At 37.1% G+C, this 21,184-nt stretch overlaps 1 protein-coding gene across 1 annotated transcript in view; it reads right to left on the bottom strand.

Moving 5' to 3' along the window:
• Nucleotides 1–1,584: 1,584 nt before the first annotated feature.
• The window catches only part of Serinc1 (serine incorporator 1), a 20,283-nt gene continuing 683 nt past the window's right edge, over nt 1,585–21,184 (bottom strand). The window contains exons 2-10 of the mRNA XM_031347255.1: nt 16,901–17,062; nt 14,632–14,801; nt 13,202–13,281; nt 12,843–12,980; nt 11,948–12,117; nt 11,751–11,841; nt 5,455–5,599; nt 5,124–5,354; nt 1,585–3,079 (exon numbers count right to left, since the gene is read on the bottom strand). Coding sequence (XP_031203115.1) covers nt 2,944–3,079; nt 5,124–5,354; nt 5,455–5,599; nt 11,751–11,841; nt 11,948–12,117; nt 12,843–12,980; nt 13,202–13,281; nt 14,632–14,801; nt 16,901–17,062 — 1,323 coding nt within the window. The 3' untranslated portion in view covers nt 1,585–2,943. The remainder of the gene's footprint in view (nt 3,080–5,123; nt 5,355–5,454; nt 5,600–11,750; nt 11,842–11,947; nt 12,118–12,842; nt 12,981–13,201; nt 13,282–14,631; nt 14,802–16,900; nt 17,063–21,184) is intronic.

Below are 21,184 nucleotides of genomic sequence, written 5' to 3'. Positions count from 1 at the left end.
TCAGATCTTCCCTCCTGTATAAAGATCATTACTATGGAACAGACCAGCAAGTACAAAATGTGAGTGAGGCACAAGTTGGAGAGGGAGTGAACACTCTCCACGTAACTCCAAGCTAATCTAAACCTCTTAAATCAGGTTAGCAGGTTTCTACTTCTTCCAGGCTGCTGGGGCTTGTCTGATCTGATAGTCTTCGAAGCTTGACTCCCTTTTAACTGGGTGCTCTGGCAGGAACAGGCCTATTGAATCTGGTCAGTTTCAGGAACTTCCTGAAGATATTTTGAGTTTTCCTTCCTACTTAAGAACACCTAAGAACTTCCTTCTATAGGATGCAACGTTTTGATCTCTGAGGAAACTATTTATCCCATAAAATATATATCTGAAAAAAAATAAAACTCACATAATGAAGAGTATTGCTTTCATCTCTAGTTACTTCCAGCAATCTTTGGTCTAGCCACATCTTTTATACATGAATGATATTCTGATTCAAGGGATGAATGGGCCACAAAGGAAAAATTGGGAATGTGGTATATATCAATGGGTACCAAAGCATAGTAAGATTGATTACATTGTCTTTATTAATAATTAATCTTAAACTGGCTTGGTAAATGTGATCAGTATGAGTACATGGTTCTAAATATTCTCAAAGTCTTTTTCTATTATTAAGTTAGTTACTGGTTAAAGTTTGGTTTGTAAAGGCAAGCAACAAGTAGTAGTATTTTATAGATAAGCCATTTCCACATATCATGACTTTTTTCACTAACCCATTATTTGAGTTAGTTATTTCCTTACTACTTAGCTTATATCCCCATGTTCAGTCATTCACCCTCCAAAAGATATCCATTGTCTAGGTTTGGCTGTTGTTACAAGCAGTTGTAGTGGCTAGAAACCAGAGTTCAGTTCTCATCAGGCAGTTCACTAGCTCCAGGTATTCCGGTGCCCTCTTCTGATTTGCTATGGATTCTCACTGGTATGATACCTTGACACTCCAAAGAAATAAGGACACTTAATTGTATACTGGAATCCTCAGTCTTATGAGCCAAAATAAACGTTTAAGTCTTCTCATGTGCTCCATTATGGAGATCAAAAGTTAGTGGCTCATGGATAGGAATATTTTATCAAATAGGCTAGAGTCATTTGGGAATAGAAGGTTCAATTGAGAAAATGTCCCAATTATATTGGCTAGTAGGCAAGCCTGATGATCTGATCATTTTCTTAAACCACCTTGATGGAGAGCCCAGTCAATTGAGGTGGTGTCATCCCTCCCACTCCCCAGGCCTGTGGTTCTGGAATGCTGTATAAAAATAAGCAGTCCAAGTCATAGGCAATGAGCCAGTAACCAGAACTCCTGAGGCCCTGCGTTAGTTCCTGCCCTGATTTCCTTGGATGGTGGACTTCAAAGTGGAAGATGAAATAAACTTTTTTTTCCCAATTACTTTTGGTCACTTTTATCACAGCCATAGAAATCCTGAGACAAATTGTTGGCCAGAGAAAAATGCTGACCACAACCTTAAAAAAAAAAAAAAAAAGGCCAGTGGAAGGAAGAATCCAACTAAATTTGTAATGCTAAAGAGCTAACACCACACATTTTCTTTGAATTCATTTATTCAAGAGATAGAACACAGCCATTCAAAATTGTGAACAACACAATTAACACAGAATTAACACAGTATTAACACAGAATAAGGTTGGAAAATTATGATGAACTGCTATATTCCATTTGCACAATAAATATTTTTAAGGAAGCATGTAGATCTTTAAAAGCTCTTTAACTAGATACTAACATAAATAGCTAAGCATTTTTATCTAAATTAAGTGGCATACTAATTTTCAAGTTGAATTATTCTATCAGCTTCATGGCAGTAAATACAAACATCTTAAGCATGGTTAAATGTGTAGTGTAATGTAAGTTGTCTATTCCTCAAATTAACTATCCTCCTGCTCTTGAGTTTGGATAAAAAAAAAATACGCTGGACACAGCTGCAATACATTTTACACAAATTATCTACGATTAATAATTTATAAAGTGAATTATACATTTTGAACACAAAGTTTTTATGTCATAGTGTTGGCTATTTTTGGTATCCAACTTTGACACTAACTAGCTTTAGAGCTAGTTGACTTTTAAAATAAGCCCTGGACTAGACTTTGTACCTAACCGGAGCCTGACATTTTATGTCCTGTAAGGTTTCCCATTTGTTTGGGAAACTTTTTGTTTCAAAATTTTCTAACACAATACCCTTTGCAAACCCTTGTCTAAATGTAGAATTATTAACATCTCCATGAAGTCCATAATTGTGTGGTCACAAAGAGCAAACCATTTTTTTTTTGGTGAAGGCCATACTTTCTTACAGAGAAAATCATGATCTAAGTCCTTGCTTTAAGACCCATTACCAGGGACTTTTTGTGAAGGCTCTTCTCTATCGCTTAGCTTCACTCCACTCTCTGTACTGTTTTCCACTAAACATGAAACATCTTGGGCCTAGTAAGAGAAAATTCTGACAAAATTAAAGTGACTTACAGTTTTCAAACAACTAGCTTGTGATTTATTTACATAATTTAAAAACAGCGATTTGCTTTGTACTTGTAGTCCTCTGTAAGGCAACAACACATCAAGTATTTCAAAAGGCAGCCATCCACTTAAATTAATGTTTCTAAAATAACATAAGTGCTAACACAGTTCTGAAACCCCATTGTCAAGAATTTGTTTTCAGTTTTAATACCATATGTACAGAGCAGATGATATGCCGATCAATGTCTATCTTTCCTAATTTCCCATCATATCATACACTTAGCAAGAACATGGATAAAATGGCAGAGTAAATCTATTTCATGCAAGAAAACAAACAGTGTTACACAACAGCACATACAACTTTACAAAAATTGGGAATACTGTTACTGTCAAATAAACAATGGCCAAAGTGGGACTCATGCCAGACATCCCATTTAGTCAAAATCCCGATTTGTAAGAACGAGTGGTGCCACCAGTGTCCACACGTACAGTACAAGGCCAATCCAACTGGAAGAGATTTTCACCCAGACTGCTGTCCACTGACTCTTCATCTCACGAGAAGGCTCATACCTACAATTTGAGAAAAAGGCAAAGTGACTGGCGGTCAATAGCTTGTGTTACTAAGCCATCAAGCTACGAGGCCCCTTAATTTAACTTCCTTTGTACGGAGTTTGTGATAGCAATGTGCAGTAGCCCAAGGAATCATGAGGATCTTTTACATAGTTTGAGGCATAGTATGCAATCTGTACATGTTATTAAATAGGAAGAGAAGAGAATTGAATAAACTTTTGTCTCAATATTCTGTACATGGTTGCCTCCCTTCTCTACCTTCCCTCCCTCCCCTCTCATATTTGACAGATAGGGAAGGAAAGAGATCCTGAAGTTAGCTGATTGTTGTATATACATATACACACACCTTCATATATTTATTTTTGTTTTTTCGGCACATAGATTTCTCTGTGTAGTCCTGGCTCTCCTGGAATTCACTCTATAGATCAGGCTGTGCCTCTGCCTTCCAAGTGCTGGGATTAAAGGTGTGCTCCACCACTGCCTGGCTTAGATCTAAACTTCAATATTTGCTATATAGTAAATAAGTTATACTTTACTGATAACTTAATACTCTTTCATAATAAAAATGAGTAAATACTAGCATCAAATACATCAGAAAAGAATGATGTTTTCTCCTCCATCTTTTGCAGGTTCTATAGCTAGTATTTAAAGACATGTCTTAACTTGCCCAACCATACAGGTCAATGTCAACCTTGTGTAGATTCTTTTGGCAATCATTTTAGTCAAAGTCATTTTAAAAGCAAATTATAAAGTTACTTTTATTTTGTCAGAAAAATATTAATTTTGAAAGGATTAACAAAAATAATAATTAATAGCTAGGTCTTCTTGTAGGACTCATGAAAGTGGGAGCAGTGGCTGCCTCTGACTCTCTTGCTTGCTTTAGGGACCTTTTCTTCTGACTGGGTTGTCCAGCCTCACTATGAGGGGAGATGCCTAGTCTTACTACAACTTGATATGCCATGGTTGGTTGATAACCTTTTTCTGAAAAGGAAAAAAAAAGGAGTGGACTGGAGAGGTAGGGAATAGGGACTAGTGTAAGAGGAAGGAGGGGAAACTGGTTGGGATGTTTAAAACATAAATAAATAAAATAATGTATTTATATAAAAAAGTTCTAAAAATCAACTCACATTAATATCTATCAAAAATTTTCAGATACCTTTTTTAATTTTTATTTTATGTGTTGTTTGGTTATTTGCTTCTCTGTATGTCTGTGCATTCTATATATGTCTATGCTTATGGTGCCATTGTGTAAACAAGGTGTCAGATGCTCAGGAAATGGAGTTACAAAACTGTGAGGCACCATACGGGTGCTAAAAATTGAACTGGGTTCTTTGGAAAAGGAGCCAGTGCTCTCTTAACCAGTCATCCGTCTCTCCAGCCCAGGTTTTCAGATCTTTTAATGATATCATTAAAAAAGAATCCTCTTTTAAACAACTGTATGAAACAACTATATGTTGTTATTATAGTATGTTAGGAATAAATTTACAGTATTAAAAATTAAACTAAACCATATGTTAAACCAATTTATAGTTAACATGCATTTCTGTTAAAATGTACTTAGTGAAGTTTTCCATTTAAGCTTCCTCAAAATTTGGAACAACTATGTTTGTGTAATTGTCAAAGAAGTATGTCTGTACTCAGAATTCATTTTAACTATTGAAATATATCAGAGGACTAAAAAGTACTTTGAAGCTGAAGAAATGGCTCAGGAGGTAAAAGTACTTTGCAAACATTAAGACTGAAGTCTGATCCCCAGAACCCACATGTTGGAAAAGCCAGGTATGGTGGCACGGGATAGGTAAGAACAGAGAATCCCCGCAGTTTGCTTGCTAGCTAGTCTACTCAGTGCTCCAGAGCAGTGGGCTGGAATGGTCAGTGCCTGAAGAATACATAAGAGTTCCTTCCCTCTCTGGCCTTCACATACCAGGTATGCACATACCTATATACATACAAATGTGTACACACGCACGTGTACACACATGCATACTCAAATAGTGCCGTGTATCATGAAAAATCCAGAATTTTCTGAAGTTATCATTCATACCTGTACCAGTTGGTGAGGGTCATCATGATGTAAAGTGAAGCCAAGAAGAGCATGAAGTGAAAGAAGGAGTAACTGTAAGTGACTCCATCCCTTTCATTATCTACAGCTCGGTGGACACCATCGCCATCATCTAGTGACCCGTCACTTCTGCCATTCCCATCCTCTATCAATGTTGACTCATCACTTGTTAGAGTCAGTTTATTAACCTGACTGTTGTTGGAGGTACGGATGCTGCATGAAGAAATTCATAGAGAAAGAAACAGGTTTTTAAATGATTCCTTAGTCTATAAAAACACACTTTCTGTAAAAGTGGATTCACAGCCTGTCTTACCTCGAGTAAAACACACACAGCAGGAAGAGAACAAGTCCTATAATGCCTTGAGGATGCCACCACTGAACAGACTGCCCGTCCTTTGGGATAGGCCTTGTGGTATTGAAGCCAATGATGCTCAGTAGACTTGGGTTGCAATTTGTTTCTAAAAAGTACATTTAGGTCATTAAATGTTAAAATAATAAAAAGAAAAAAGAAAAGGACACATTTAACTCTTAGAACCTCCAAAAGAGTTTTAAAAGGCACAAATTAACAAAATACTTAAACATGATTTGTATTAACAATAAGACTTTAGAAAAGTGTTTAGAAAACTAAAATCACTCTCTTTTCAATCTTATCTCAGAGCCAAAAGTATCTTGGGTCAACAAATGAGTAAAATTTAGCTATCTTATCCAAAGTTAGAACATTTAGAAATACAATGCAAATTGTTGTAGTCATTTTAGTATCTAACAAAATAGGCTTCAAACCAAAATTAATCAAATGATAGGGAAGGACACTACATACTCATCAAAAGAAAAATGCACCAAGGTAACACTTAAGGCAATCCTTAACAGCTATGCCCCAAATACAAGGGCACCCTAGTTTGTAAAAGTAATATTACTGCAGGTTAAATCACATATTGACCCTCACATACTAGTGGGAAACTTTAATACCCCACTGTTACCAACGGACAGGTCATTCAGCTAAAAACTAAACAGAAGTACTGTAGCTAACAGACATTACAAACCAAATAGACCTAAGAGATTAGTATAGAACATTTCACATGAACAGAATATACCTCTGCACCTCATGGAACATTCTCCAAAACTGACCACATACTTGAAGACAAAGAAAATCTCAACACATACAAGAAAACTGCAACCCCTATATCCTATCAGACCATCACAGATTAAAGTTGGATATTAGCAATAAGAACAACAGAAAGCTTACAAGCTCATAGAAACAGAACAACTCTCTACTGAATGAGAAAATAGGACAAGATAAAGAAATTAAAGATTTTTCTAGAATTAAATAAAATAGACAGACAGACAGACAAGCAGACAGACAGATAGTATACCCAAACACTTATGGCACACAATGAGAGGGGAACTAAGAGAAGTTCCAACATTAAAAAAAAAAAAAAACAAGAGAGATCTCATACTAGCAATTGAAAAGCACACCTGAAAGTTCTAAAGAAAAAGAAGTAAGCATATGCAAGGAGTAGACAGCAAGAAATAACCAAACCAAGGGCAGAAATAAAACAGAAACAGGATACAAAAAGTCAATGAAACAAAGTTGGTTCTTTGAAAAAAAAAAAAAAACAAGATAGGCAAACCCTTATCCAAACTAACCAAAATGTAGAGGCTATCCAAATTAACAAAATGAGAAATGAAAAGGAACATAACAAACACTGAGGAAATCCAGGAAATCACAAAAACATACTAAAACCCCATAATCTATCAAATTGGATAACCTAAAAGAAATGGAGAATTTTGATAGGTAACATTTCCCAAAGATCAGATTTAAAAAGATCTATAATCCCTAGTGAAATAGAAGCAGTTATTAAAAGTATTCCAGGGGCTGGCGAGATGGCTCAGCGGGTAGGAGCGCTGACTGCTTTACCCAAGGTCCTGAGTTCAAATCCCAGCAACCACATGGTGGCTCACAACCATCTGTAATGGGATCTGACGCCCTCCTCTGGTGCTGTCTGAAAGACAGCTACAGCGTACTTACATATAACAATAAATAAATAATTTAAAAAAAAAAGTATTCCAACTGAAAAAAAAAAAAAAAAAAAACCCCAGGACAAAATGGATTCTAGCTCAGACTTCTACCAGACTTTCAAAGATAAGTTAACACCAATACTCAAATTATTACACAAAACTGAAATAAAAGGGACATCTGCCCAGTTCATTTCATGAAGCCACACTTACCCTGATACCCAAACCACATAAAGGCTTAACAAAGAAAGAGAATTACAGACTAATTTCTCCTTTGAAGACAACTACAAAAATACTCGCAAACTGAATCCAAGAACACATCAAAAACACCATTCATCAGTAGGTTCCATCCAAGAAATCTCAGAGATGGCTCAATATACAAAAATCAGTAAATGTAACCCAGCAAATAAACAAACTGAAAAATAAAACGTACACAATCATCTCATTAGATACAGAAAAAAACCTTTGACAAAAATCCAACACCCCTAAAAGTTCTAGAGGTTAAGGATACAAGGGTTATACCTTAACATAATAAAGGTATTTACAGCAAGCCTATAGATAGCCAACATTAAATTAAATGGAGAGACACTCAAAGCAATTCCACTAAAGTTAGAAACGAGACCAGATTGTCCATAAATATCTACTCAATATAGTACTTGAAGTTTTATCTAGAACAATAAGACAACTGAAGGAGATCAAGGGGAAATAACGGAAAGGAAGAAGTTAAAGTACTGTTATTTGTAGATGGTATGACAGTATACATAAGTGACCCCAAAAAATCTACCAGTGAACACCTACAGCCAAAAACTCATTGGAATAACTCTAAGCAAGCAAGTGAAAGATCTGTTTAAAACTTGACATCAGATAGTACGATCTTCCATGCTCATGAATTGGTAGAAGTAACATAGCCATCTTACCAAAATGCAATCCCCATCAAAATCCCAACACAATTCTTTACAGACCTAGCCAGACGGGACAATTTTCAACATCGTATATAAAAACAAAAGCACCCAGAATAGCTAAAACAATCCTATACAATTAAAAAAAAAAAAAAAAAAAAAAAAAAAAAAAACGTAGCACCATCCCAGACTTTAAGTGCTACATACATAACTGTAATAATAAACACCTGATACTGGCAAAAACAGACAAGCTAATCAATAGAATGGAATCAAATCAAAGACTCAGCTATATACCTACAATCAATACACATATGGACATCTGATTTTTGATAAAGACATCAGAAATATAGAATGGAAAAAAAGCATCTTCAACAAATGGTGATGTCTTAACTGTGTGTCTGTATGTAGAAGTATGCAAATAGATTCTTATCTATCACCCTGCACAAAACTCAAAAGTAAATCAAAAACCTCAACATCAAACCAGATACACTGAGCCTGACAGAAGAGGAAGTGGGAATAGTCTTGAATTCATTGACACAGAAGAAAAATTCCTGAACAGAACTCTAGTAGCACAGTTACTATGATCAACAATAAATAGAACTTATGAAACTGAAAAGCTTCTTATAAGGCAAAGGATACTGTCAATCAGACAAAGTGCAACCTACAGAATGGGAAAAGATTTTTACCCATTCCATATTTAACAGAACTAATATCTAAAATATATAAAGGACACATAAAACTAGATCTCAAAAAACCCAAATAATCCAATTAAAATATGAGGTACAGATCTAAACAGAATTCTCAATAGAAGAAATTCAAATGACTGAGAAACAGAAATATTCAACATCCTTAGAGCCGGGCGGTGGTGACGCACGCCTTTAATCCCAGCACTTGGGAGGCAGAGGCAAGCGGATTTCTGAGTTCGAGGCCAGCCTGGTCTACAGAATGAGTTCCAGGACAGCCAGGAATACACAAAGAAATCCTGTCTCGAAAAACAACAACAACAACAACAACAACAAAAATTAAAAAAAAAAAAAAAACATCCTTAGCCATTCAGGGAAATGTAAATCAAAAGTTCTTTGAGATTCCATCTTACATCTGTCAAAATAGCTAAAACCAGTAACACAAGTGACAGTTTACCCTGGTGAGGATAAGGAGCAGGAACACTCCTCTATTTTTGGTGGGAGTGCAAACTTGTACAGCCACTTTGGAAGTCAATACAGTGGCTGTTCCTCAGAGAACTGGGAATCAATCTACCTCAAGACCCACACACCCATATGATGCTCCATCCTACCACAGGGGTACCTGCTCAACAATGTTCATTGTGGCTTTATTCATAATAGCCAGAAATTGGAAACAACCTAGAAGACCCGCAACAGAAGAATCGAAAAAGAAAATGTGGTACATTTACACAATGGAGTATTACTCAGCTATTTAAAAAAGTCATCATGAAATTTTCAGGAAAATGGATAGAACTAGGAAAAAAAACATCCTGAGCGAGGTAACTCATACCCAGAAAGATAAATATGGTATGTATTTGCTCATATTTGGGTATCAGCCATTATGAGTAAATGATATTCAAGCTACAATTGTAGATCCAGAGAGGTTAGGTAAAGAGGAGCTATCTGGGGGGGGAAGGGTGGTGGGGGGGAGTGGGGAGGGTGAGGGGGGGGAGTGGGGAGGGTGTAAGAAGGATACTAGTATCTAGGAGGGGGAGGTACTGGGTGTGAGTCAGGATGGGCGTGGGGAATCAAGGAGGCCAGGGAGATGAGGTGGATGGACAGAATTCAGGAAAAGACAGCTAGAATTGGGGGGACATTTGGATTAGTGTAGAGTGGAACCATCCTAGGATATATGAAGGTATATAATGGGGTGGTCATATGGAGTCTCAACTGGCCATCTCTTGTTACCAGGTGAGGCTTCCAGTGGTGGGACTGGGTTATGGTCAATGAAGAAGCTGTTGGCCAAGGTGGTCCCATGGAAATTCCCAAACAACCCACTCTTTAGTTAAGACAGTGTTGCTCTCTGCAAACTGACAGCAGGACCCCACTGCAGAGGACAACACCCACACAACTCACTGAACACAGACTCCTGCATTCTATTGGTACAGGAAGGTACTCTGCAGGCTACCAAGAGAAATGTGTACACAAACCCAGCCACAGAACCTTCGACCTACAATTCGTCCTGCCTACAAAATATGCTAGGGCAATGGTGGCACAGAATTTGTGGGAGTAACCAACCAATGTCTGATTTTACCTAAGCCTACTCCACCAGAAGAAATTCCTTTATATCTGACACTGCTTGGGTATCCAGAGAATAGGTAGCCCAGACACCTACAGTAAAACCAAAGGAAATTTTGCTATACTCCGGCTATACTCAGTGTCTTGTCTAGTCATCATCTGAGTGCTCTTCCACCAGCAGATGGGAACAGATGCAGAGACCCACAGGCAGACACTATGTAGAGGGAGTCTAAATGGAAGGTTTCCATCAAATCCCTCAGAGCTCAGGGAATCCTTAAGGCATTAGGCTTATCTATTACTTTAGTCTATGTTTATAACATATTTATAACCCTCATAAAACTCAAGAAAATAAAATCCATATCTTGTTTAAAAGAAGAAAAGAAATGCAACACCAATGTTTGAAGCCACAGTACACTGCCTTTCCTACCACTTTCTTCACTATTTTGAAAGGATAAGCATCCACCAAAGCGGCATTTCCCAATCTGTGGGTCACGACCCTTTCTCAGCGGTCACCCAAGACCACTGAGACACAGGGATTACATGACTCAGAACAGTAGCAGAATCAGTTAGGATACAGCAACAAAAATAATTTTACGATTGGGCATCACCACAACATGAAGAACTCTTATTAAAAAATGACAGCATTAGGAAAGTTTGAGAACCACTGCACTAAAAATATGCAATATATATTCCTTTTAAATCCCAACAAATCCAACTCTTCAATCTCCACTTTAATGAAAACTACATAAGGGTAACTTTTCAAGCAAATCATTTGGGATATTTTAAAATTACTTATTTTGGGATGGAAGAATTGATAAGATATATTCTAAGATCCCTGTTTCTGTAACAACTGACAAATTTGAGTTTGCAAATAATGAGTCAAAAAACTTTTATATAAATATTATTTTACAGAAAATAAAAAATTATTTTTTAAAAATTGTAATTTCTTTATTCCTTCACAACACACAGATTTCTATTTCTTACGGGATTCACTATAACTGGAGTACAGAGATCCATACAAAGCCAGTTTTCTAATGCAAAATAGTTACAAAAAATGTGAAAAATTTTTAAATATACAACTGAAAGGGGACTGAAAGCCAGCATTTTGGAGGCTGAGGCCGAGGGGCTGCCAAGTGTTCGTGCTCAACCTTGAGCTACAAAGTGAAACTCTGTCTTAAACAAAACACAAAACACTTGAAAAAATTTTATTTCTCCCCATATTCAACTATCTTAGGTAACTGTAAAAATGAAATACATATGATTCATTTAGAGTCCTATCATTTTGTTAGTAGAAGAAACTAAGTAAAAAGAGAAGACAGCACCACCTCCAAGCTGCGCTGGTACTACCTGCATGCTTTAGCTCTCTCTAAGAGTAATTAAGTAACTTCAGCTCTTGAAGTGACAAGTTTTGCATAAAAAACCCAACACTTCATGACTCATTATAGATAAAAACATACCTGGTTCATTGGTCATAGCAGACCATGTCAAATACATTGTGTAGACTGTAATTACTGATGACTGTAACAAGCCAGATCTTGGTTGTGATTCCTACAAACAAAATATTAAGTAATGTAGACAAAAATCTGACATCATTCTGATTTGTGAACATTGACAAAGGGATGGCTCTATAAAATGAGTGGTAGGAGGCGCATACCTGGATCTTGGGCAGAATAGACATTACAGATGCACCAATGCAGAGGAGCATATTGACACTGATAAACGCCTTGTTTTCCGCACAGCTGGCTGGGTGAGTATAGTAGACAAAGAAGAGGACGATGGCAACTAAAGACAGCAAATAATTCAGAGCTGTAGCTGACAACAGGGCTGTGAAAGAAATGCAATGGAATTATTAGATTTTATAAAAATATTAGGTATTCAGCATGGCACCTAGTTCTAAATAAATCTTACATTTTATGTAACTAATCAGTTTAAGCTTGTTGTTGTTATAATTATACTACCACAGAAATCCCCTTAGCTGTTAGGCATCCTTTTTTTTGGGGGGGGGGATGTTTCAAGACAGAGTTTCTCTATGTAGCCCGGGCTATCCTGGATCTCACTCTGTAGACCAGGCTGGCCTCGAACTCTGAAATCCGCCTGCCTCTGCCTCCCAAGTGCTAGGATTAAAGGCGTGCGCCACCACTGCCCGGCATTAGGCATCCTTTATACTTTTATACAGTGTTCCAAAGTTCTTGTTTGTGCTGCATATTGCTGCTGACCAATTACACAACTCTGCGTTTATTTTAAACTCTGCATTCTCTTTAAACTTTTAATATACTGGGAAATTTGGGTGCAAAAATATAGCTTTAAGGAATTGACTTTTGAGCATTGTTTTGGCTATTCAAGGGTCTCTGGTTTCTTTACTGGTCCCTGGATAAATTTCTAGTTAATAACAAAAATATCAACAAACTGCTGATACAGTTACTAATAAACTTCAACTGAAAACCTCTTCAGAGAACATCAGAACACAAAAGTCCTAAGTAATCTGCTGGCAGCCTATTCTGTTCTCACCAATATTCACTATACTGAAGACAGAAGAAACAAGAGCTTACCTGCATACCAACATCTGGAGTTCCCTTCTTCCATTTTTTCAACCCATGATTCATTCCAAGAATGGGCAAAATCAATAAGTAAGACTAGTTGTATAAGGATGAAACAAAAGGCGCCTGCCATGCCTACATAAAACCACACTGAAAGGAAAAACAGTGCATTTTAAACAAAGGATTGGCTGCTTTGGTTTTTATTATTTTTCTTAGTAACCTTAATACAAAAAGGAAAAACAAAATTATATGTAAATTGACTTTGCAACTGGGTAATACCAAACAAGAAGAACTTACAATTCCAGGGAGCAGTTACTATGGTTTCCTATACAAAACAAAAGATTATCACAGAATTTTTAAAAGCTCCTCACCAGTTGTAAAAGTGCCTTCTGGGATGAAGAACGCGCCAATAATAATCGCAACTGCTGTAGCAAACTTAAAGAACCAGAATCTAAGACAGAAACAAACGTAGTAAGAACCCAAAACACAACTTAGATAGCAAAGCTTTTCAGAACCACTTAAAGAAGTTACACTTAATATAACAATTATAAGCATATATTGAACATAAAAAAGAATCATTATATAGGCTATTATAAAGGCAGTCATAAGAAATATGTGCCACCAATGCATTTAAGAATACAAGCAGCCGGGCAGTGATGGCGCACACCTTTAATCCCAGCACTTGGGAGGCAGAGGCAGGTGGGATTTCTGAGTTCGAAGCAAGCATTGTCTACAGAGAGTGAGTTCCAGGACAGCCAGGGGTACACAGAGAAACCTTGTCTCGAAAAAACCAAAATAAATAAATAAATAAATAAATAAATAAATAAATCCACATATAGGCTACACACTCATACAGAAAAAAATAAAATGAATAAATCCTTTTTTAAAAAAAAATCTAGGGCTGGAGAGATGGCCCAGCACTTAAGAGCACTGACTGCTCTTCCGAAGGTCCTGAGTTCAATTCCCAGCAACCACATAGTAACTCACAACCATCTGTAATAAGATCTGACTCCCTCTTCTGGTGTGTCTGAAGACAGCTACAGTGTACTTAAATATAATAATAAATCTTAAAAAAAAAGATTACTGGCTTCATTTCAAAGCATTGAACTGCATAATATGTTTATAAAGTACAATTTCATGAATGAATAGCTTTAATAAATTATGACAAATGCCTATATCCAAAATAGTAATTTAAGACAGCTAATGACTAAAATGGTAAAAACCTGTTATAGAACAATTTTTATTATCCACTTTTATTTTTATTAACATTTTTACTCCCTGTCTTTGGCACAGCATGTCAACAAATAAACAATAGAACATATTTATAAGAAGAAACAAAATTCAAATCATTCAAATAAAATACCATATGACCTACTCAATATTAAAGGAGACTGATTAAATTAGCACTTTTGTTTTCTTTCTAGGTTGTGGAAAACAATCATCTAGAAAAGCAATACCTGTTCAGTAATGTTTCTTTCTAGTTGGCTGCCCTGTAGATCTAGGAATTCAGGGTTCTATAATAGGACTGGTTCACCAAAAGCTAAAAGAAGGGGCACCAATACTCTTCCTTTAATCACACATACAGCCTCCTTTGAAACTAAAATACATAATCAGACATGAGGCCAATAAATGATATAACACTATTATTTAATATCCAAAACAAGACTTTCTCTAGAAAACTCTACAGTTTTTAAAACTCTTTTAATGAAAAAGATAAATCTGCTTTGAAATTTCTCTAGATAAAATCAAAATTCCTAGGAGGAAAGATGCTAAAGATGCTCCCTCCGTGACCAATGCTTACCCATTGTGGACTGCCGCTCTCGGGTCACTGCTGCTTTTCACTTTGATCATTAGTAATGAGAGGAGGAGATAGAACATGGCCAGGCCAAAGCACAGGCGATACACAGCTTTGTAGCCAACCAGAATGTTACAAGGAACAACACCTTTCTCATTCTCACAAAACCCAGGAATCTAGAAAAACAAAATGGGTTCATGATTCCATGAAAGTTCCATGTAAACTGTAATCTGCTTTAAAGGCTATAACACACAGGCAGATAGACAGACAGACACACTCAATATAAGCATTTTAATTGGGTAAAATGGGGGGGTGGCAGGCAGGCATTTATTTAATTCTAGCATTTCATGAGGTAGAAATAGGCAGAGCTCTATGATTTCAAAGTCAACCTGGTCTACACATAGATCCAGGCCAACTGGGGCTACACAGTGACACCCTTTCACAGACACACACACACACACGTTAAGACTTCTAGACAAGCAAATAATAAACTAACAATGGCCAAGTCTAAGATAGATGATTACTTTGAGCTCAAGATTTATTTTATTCTTTAAATATGTACCTTAAGTTACATAAAAACAAAATTGTACACATTTTACTATTATCATAATTCTAAATTTCCTAAATTTCTACTGTGGTATGCTGTATTATATATGCAAAATAGGTGGGATGAAGTGAACAAAAGCTTAAAGAATTACATAAAACAGTCACATATAAGACGTAGACAAGTAAGTGGCTGTTTGTTTGTTTGCTTGTTTTTTTCGAGACAGGGTTTCTCTGTGTAGCCCTGGCTGTCCTGGAACTCACTCTGTAGACCAGGCTGGCCTTGAACTCAGAAATCCACCTGCCTCTGCCTCCCAAGTGCTGGGATTAAAGGTGTGCGCCACCACCGCCGCAAATAAGTGGCTTTTTAAAGCCAAGATTATTTATATAGATTTTGAGTATAAGACCTTTAAATTTATTTGTGACCATAAAGAGATTATTGACTTAACTTGAGCTGACAGCATATTCATATTGTAATTGACAATGTTGAGAAAACACAGGGACCACTTCAGAAAGGTATAATCGATTGGTATATAATAATATAAAGGTATAATATAGTATAATATAGCACTGTTGCCAGGCAACACAGATGAGGCCCGGGGCTTGATCTCCAACACATAGTCACACTGAACTCAGAATACAAAGAAGAAACTTCTGTGAGGTAAGCAGCAGTATTTTTCAGAACTTCACATACTGCTCTATTTCTCCAACACCAAACTGCAGTACTCCAAAAATGCTGCACTTTAGATACCAGTTTTGTAGCAGTTATAGCCAGTAGCTACGTAACTGCATGTGAATTCTGAGGGATAGAAAGAACTTTGTGAGCTTCTCCCTTCTCCATCACTGATGTTAGTGGTCCAATCATGTGTACATCACAGATGCTGTGAGTTTGCAAGTAGATTGTTATGCCTGAAAGTCAGGACTTGATACCATTCTTCATTTTCCTCTATCTCTGACATTCTTTCTGTCCCTACATAAACAATGTTCCCTGAGCCTTGGATGCAGTGTCACAGGTAACCCATTTACAGCTGAGCATTAAGCCATCAAGTTATTTTCAACACTAACTAGTTTCTAAGCCTCTGTGGGTATTGGTGTCCACAGTAACAAACAAGCTTCTCACCGTGGCTAGATACCACTGAGCTGCATCTGAAGAACAGTTACTTAGAAGGAAGTGTGATGGTAGTCCAGTTAGTAAGGCAGTAGCATTCTGAGTAGGCTCAATACTCTCTATGCAGGCTTTTGATGAGGCTACAGTAAAAGGGTTTAAAATAACAGATGTAAATCCCTTCCAGTGCAGGGGCCTCTCTGACAAGCTTGTCACTACTGTACCCTTGGATACGTCCTGCCTGGCTAGTTGATACTGTTATGTGTAGAGTCAACAACTGATCAAGAATGCAGATGACAATTCTTCCCCAACAGCCTGCATAACTACTGATATGAGGAGGGCTGGTAGCAGGAAGGAAGCATTCAGACCACTTCCAGCCTGATTTCTTTGTGGCCTGAGACTAAAGCATGTTGTGTCTTCAGTAATGGAACCTACCATATGTTCTGGTGGGAACTAACAATCATAGAAACCATGAAAGAACATTTTCTGTGCTGCCACCATAAGACTATAATCTACTAAAACTGGGAATACATATTACTGTACTTTTATATTAATTTTTAATACCCCAAAAGTCACTTCATGCATATTCTACAATTTAGTTCATTACCATTAAAACAAAAGCCTGACCTTATTCAGTTGTTCTTCCATTCCTGGTATTAACATTACACAAGCTACACATACTCCAACGAGCAAGAAAAGTGCATAGATCAATCTAGTCACAGTGGAGTTGTTCCCACTGGGGCAGCATCGGCACAGCAAACACGGGGCACTGCCACACAAACATGGAATCTGGGGAAAAAATTAAACATCAGCATGGTTTAAAATAGTCCAATAAAATTCACATTCTATTTGTTGAAGGGATAAACAATGACATTAATTCAAAAAGCTTAAAAGTATTTGGCTCGCATACATTTTCTACATGCTCTAAAAACCTGAGGCAAAGATGGGACAAGGTCAAATCGTAACTAAATAGCCTTTGTCCTCTACATCAAATAAGATTATTTAAGAATATGGGAAATAACCATCAGCAACCAAGACTTACTAAGAAATGCAAGACTCATAAATAGCACAGCTACTAAACTCACCTCCAGGCCCCACCTCCCAGATAAGAGGACAGCCATAGGATTCTGGGACTTCTCAACCCTAGTGGACGGGAGGTGGGGTGGGGTTAAGGGATGATCCACCACAACCCTGAAGTGAATTAGTATTCTTATTTTTTCCACTTCCATCTTTCTGTTAATAGCAATAAAACTATCACTAGAACAAGTTTTTTTGGCTTGGGGTTTTCTTTTTTTAAGGGTAAGTCAACAACTGGTTAACAACTAGCTAACTTTCTCTAATGAACTCCTTCCTAAACTAGGAAATGAGTAGGCTTTTGACCAGGAGAGCTTAACATGTACAGGCATTAATAAGGAATATCTCAAGAAGAAAAACTTTAAGTATTCTCACAAGGGTTGTCCATAACCTAGACTGAACTCCATCAGTGAGACTTCAGATTGGATATACCACAGGGTATTCCAGCTCTGGGGAAAAGAGCCACAGATACTCCAAGGAAATAGTGTTGTACTAGACAAATTTTTATGGTAAATATAACTGCTAAGATGTACACAAAGCAGCTGTACATTATGTTTCAGGAACACAAATTGATGGTATAGCAATTATACAAACATATACAGAAGAATTCTATGATTACAAAGTAAAAAAATAAGACATTTACATAAAAATAACTCAGTGAGAAAAGGACAAATCCTGCCAAAGCCAGCCGTCAAAGCTAGAGAAACAAAAGCCAGAGAAGGATGGAAGGGTTGGGGAAGGAGGGAGGGAGCTAGAGGAGGGGTGCCTGAAGGGTAGGAGGGGCAGAGACTGACACCAGCTCAGAAATGAAATGAGAAAATAGATCAGGATGAAAAAGGAATCATGGGGATAATGGAAAAAAAAAAAAGGCAAAAACAAAAGAACAAGCATGCTACCCAGGAACAAAAAGGCACTGCTGGTAACAGAATTACAGACAGAAAACGTACTTGGGATAATTACCTAAATGCAGGCCAAGACGTGACAGGGATCAGACTTACCTTTTGCCTTAACAATGGAAAAAAATAATCAAGCAATTATTTCAGACAGTATGAACTGATAAAAGTGGAAAGAAGAAATGCAAGGTAGTGACTCTGGAAAGCAGATGCTGTAGACCCTAGAAGTTGCCCATCTTTCTAACTAGGAGAGTACCTGAGGAGACAGAGCTGGGAATTCACAGAAGTGAAAGCAGCTAGCATTCCTTGGGCACAATCCACGCTGTCTAAAACGGGCTGGACTCATTTTACTTATAGCAAGCATCAAAGACATAAACATCTCTAAGTAATTCACCGATATCCAAGAACATAGCCCAAGAATAGGTTTTAACCATGGAAGTATATCCAGTCTTCATCAAGGTAAACCTATATCTGATATCCAACAGAGACTCAGAAGGCATGCAGAAGAACAGTAAAACACAACTCATGAGGGAGGAGGACCAAGTAGTCAAAATCAATTTGGAAGGTAACATGTACAAATGTCCTTTGATATTGTTAACTATACTTTACACAGTCAAGACACTGAAGGGAGCCTAGAGCATGGAGAGGAAACATGGAAGGTAATTTAGAAGAGCCTATTAATATTTGGAGATAAAAACAAGATATGTCAACGCAATACCATAAAACAAAGACATGGGTTTTCACATTTATACTGAGGAGCTTAGCCAACACAGGAGACAGGAATAAAAGACAAAAAATTCAGAGCAGAAGACAAAACTGAAGAGAATAAAACAATGCTCTTGACAGTCGACCAGCAAGTAGAGTCGACAACATATTGACTACATAAAAGCAGACTTTATATGCAGGTGACCCTTCACCACACTAAGCTCTTCAAATATCCTACCCAGACAAGAACCTGCAAAGTTTCTCTGGGTGCACCAACAGAAGAGCCTTCTGATGCAAATGGTAAAACTAGATCAGTTCCTTATAAAGTCCAAAGCTGACAAGTCCTACCAAACTGTTGTGTCTCATAGCATTCAGGAATAATTCCTTTAAAAAAAAAAAAAAAAACTGTGTTACAGAACAAAAATGAAGCAGAGCTTGGCAAGGAAGTGGGTTTTGGGTAATTCCTACTTACTTCCTCTTAATAACTACATTTAACTATTTTGGACAAAGAATGATTGTGATTGTTTACAAGGTCTAGTTATTAAAAAAAAAAAAAAATCTACTCAGAACACCAATGCTGACCTCATATTAGGGAAAGGTATGTTAGTGGCTGGCAGTATTACAGTTGGATAAAAGGTCCAGAGATGCTCACATGTAAGTTTTCTTTCATACGTTTTTGTAGTTCTGAAGTAATGTTCTGTAGTTATTTTATGAACAAGGGGCCAAGTGTTACTAAACTCGACTGAGTCTTCAAAAATCTGTTCAGGAATGCAAGCCTTTAAGTTATGGATTACTTGACATAATTTAACGATTTCAACCACTGGAGCAGTTGAATAAATTTCCACCTCATCAAAGCTGCCAAGCAAGTAAGCATATTAACTTGGGAGCTGGAAAAGATGGAGTTGTACCTCATAATACAAATTCTACTTACAGTTTTGCACTGAAACTTAATAGTTAAAAGGAGCACACTGAGCAAAAGAGATGATTTAAACTTCACACAGTGAACCTCCAGATGAGTCATATGACAGCTGCATCATGATGAACAACTTGCCCCCTATCTTCAGTCATACCTAACTCTGCTATTGTTGCAAACTCTTCAGTGTACCTAGGAATAATAAAATGATGCTGCAGAGCAGCACCAGTTTCATCAAAGACATTCCTTTAGTGAACAAAAGTGTTAATCTATGTTGTAGATGCAGTAATGCAATTTATCCAGTGGTGTTCTCCAAAGCTATTTTGACTTAAAATACACATATACAAAAATTCCTTAAAACTTAAAAAAAGAAAAAAATACTGAGAAACTGAACCTGAGACCAAAAAAAGGTGCTCATAACTAAACTGGAAAATAATAAAATGTAGAATTCATATCCCTCTAACTTTATAATCTCAATGGAACTGCTGTGTCCACACCACAACCAAGCTAATTCTAGTATTACAAATTAAATAACTCAACATCCTAACACAAACAAACAAACAAACAAAAAAACCAAGGAACCATTTTATAACTACTTACAATTGTTATGTATGCATGTGTGTCTACGTGTGGGAGTATGTGCCCATGGGAGCCAATTCTCAGTGGAGAGCAGAAAGGGGTGTGAGATTCCCTGGAGCTGGAGTTATAAACAGTTGTGAACTGCCAAACGTGTGGGTGCTGGGAACTAAACTCCATAATCTAGCAAGGGCAACAAGCTGAATCATCTCCCAGCTCCTATTTATTAAGTTTTATTACACTAAATTTTGCCTTCTGTATAAAAGGGTCAATAGATTCAATTGGACTCTCTTAAATCCCTGAGGTCAAATGTCCATATCCAACTGCAAATAGAAAAATATAAGAGAATAGCTCGTTGGACTGCCAAACAGTATTGGGTAAAAACTAAGCATTTACAATTCAAGTCGTACCAAAGCATTTTTCCAAAAGACGAGGCAGGTAAACCAGCCAGGACAGTGGTTAACATTCATGCAATGGGATGATCTGGGCAATCAAAAATTTGTTGCGAGTTAAACTTAGAAATCATAGGCCAAAGAATAAGATTTGAATCCAAATACCTCGCCCAAAGCAATGAAGCTTTTTATTATAAGTCTATTGGAGAATGGGGCAGTCTGTGCCATCTGGCTTACGAAATCTTGCCACTGTTCTAAAAAGGATTGTACTGTCTCGCGAAAATGCAACACACTGTTCCTATAGCATCAACTTTCAGATTGGACGATCATGTTTTTCGTCAAAAAAAAAAAAAAAAAA

This window comes from Mastomys coucha, unplaced genomic scaffold, assembly GCF_008632895.1.
Source record: "Mastomys coucha isolate ucsf_1 unplaced genomic scaffold, UCSF_Mcou_1 pScaffold3, whole genome shotgun sequence".
Taxonomy (NCBI): Eukaryota; Metazoa; Chordata; class Mammalia; order Rodentia; family Muridae; genus Mastomys; species Mastomys coucha.
The sequence above is the reverse complement of the archived record's forward strand: the minus strand, read 5'-3'. Positions and strand labels throughout refer to the sequence as shown.